Source organism: Peromyscus leucopus, chromosome 4 (genome assembly GCF_004664715.2).
Source record: "Peromyscus leucopus breed LL Stock chromosome 4, UCI_PerLeu_2.1, whole genome shotgun sequence".
Lineage (NCBI taxonomy): Eukaryota > Metazoa > Chordata > Mammalia > Rodentia > Cricetidae > Peromyscus > Peromyscus leucopus.
The window spans coordinates 64,145,834-64,147,713 of NC_051066.1; the positions used below are offsets into that span (position 1 = coordinate 64,145,834).

The 1,880-nt window shown below is 36.8% G+C and overlaps 1 protein-coding gene across 1 annotated transcript; it reads right to left on the bottom strand.

Annotated features, from left to right (window-relative positions):
• Window positions 1–221: 221 nt before the first annotated feature.
• LOC114683673 (olfactory receptor 4C15-like) lies at window positions 222–1,235 on the bottom strand. Its single transcript, XM_028857985.2, has one exon. It carries the CDS (start codon window positions 1,233–1,235, stop codon window positions 306–308), a length of 930 nt encoding a protein of 309 aa, XP_028713818.1. The 3' UTR covers window positions 222–305.
• Between the last annotated feature and the right edge of the window lie 645 nt (window positions 1,236–1,880).

Here is a 1,880-nt window from a genome sequence, read left to right on the forward strand (position 1 = left end):
TCATTTGCTTCTTTTACTTTGATATGCTTACGTAATCAAAGGAGACTTTAGGAAAAGTATGTACCATTAGAAGGTTTTGTAATCAATGATTAAAATCTATGAGGAAATTTCACATATAAATAAAACCTGTAAGAGAGGTAGATTGTCAGAGTAGGTCAAGTCATGCCGAGTTGTGCTTTCTCTCTCATAAAACAAAACTGAAAAGTATCCTGTGTCTTATTTCTCCATCTCAAATCTTGCATCCTCCAGCTTTAGACCTTGCCCTCATCTGGAGCTCAACTCCAGCACTGACTATGTTCTGTCTCTCAGTTTCCATCAGATACCAGTCTTTTCCACATTTTCTTCATGGCACTTTTCATGTCTTTATTCCTAAAAGTGTAAATCACAGGATTGAGCAAGGGAGTTAGGATAGTATAAAATATTGCCACCATTTTGTCAAAATAGAATGCAGATGGAGGCCGTGCATATATAAATATGCATGGAACAAAGAACAAAACCACAACTGCAATGTGGGATCCACAGGTGGAAAGAGCTTTCCGTCGTCCTTCAGAACTATGGGCTCTCAGAGAGAACAAGATGACACCATAGGATACTAGCAAAATAGAGAAGATGATTATGCAGATAGACCCACTGTTGGCAACCACCAAAAAGCCAAAGATATGTGTGTCAGTGCAGGCAAGTTCTAGTAATGGGAACAAGTCACACATGAAATGATCAATGACATTGGGTCCACAGAAGGGTAACTGCAAAGTGAAGATAATTTGTATGATAGAATGCAAGAATCCCCCTGTCCATGCTATCCCTATCAGTGTCCCACAGAGCTTCCAGTTCATGATGGAAGAGTAGTGCAGGGGCTTACAAATGGCTACATAACGGTCATAGGCCATGGCTGTCAAGACGATCACTTCTACTGCTGCAAGAAAGTGTTCAGCAAAGAGCTGCATCATGCATCCTTCAAAGGAGATGGTTTTCTTCTCATAGAGGGAGTCCACAACCATTTTTGGTGTGATGACAGAAGAGAAGCATGCATCCAGTAGTGACAAGAATGCCAAGAAGAAGTACATGGGGCAGTCTATGAGTGCTGGGTTACAGACAATGGTCACCACAATTATCATGTTGCCACCAACAGTTGCAATGTAGACAAACAAAAATACAATAAAAACTATTTTCTGGACTTTAGGGTTCTGGGAAAGTCCAAGGAATATAAACTCTGTTACAAAACTCTGGTTTTGCATAATTTCACGGAGAATCTAGAAGTAAATCTGCAAATATTAGGAAAAATTGCCTCAATTAAGTGAATATTATCATCAAAATTTGGGGTAATAGTAAACAATTTTTTTCCTGGAATTGACAATAGAAAAACCAAGTGCATTGCCCAACAGATGTACATACAATCAACACTAAGTAAATTGAACAGGTTTTATATATATTTTTGCATATAATAGATAGATAAATGATGGATGATAGGTCGATAGATGATAGATAGACAGATAGATAGATAGATGATAGGCATATATATGTATATATTTACATGTATATTAATAATAAGTAAGGAAAAGACCATAAATCTTAAGGGAAGATTACAGTAAGAGTCTGAAAGGGAAGGAGAAAAGTAAGAGTAGATTACACAGACAAGGTATACATGTATGAATTTGTTTGTAACAAAAGAAAAAAGTCATTTCTTGAACACAGTATTCGAAGATCATGTAGAATTAAAGTGCTGGCTATTTTCATTCTGCAAAGCATTCACATGCAGTTTGTCCTTGAAATGCTGACATTTATGATTCTCTAACAGATTCCTGAAGTAGAGTATCAAAAAAGCATTACGAGATATTTACATGTTATGCCCATAGAGAAAAGACTATGTATTAATCATGTCT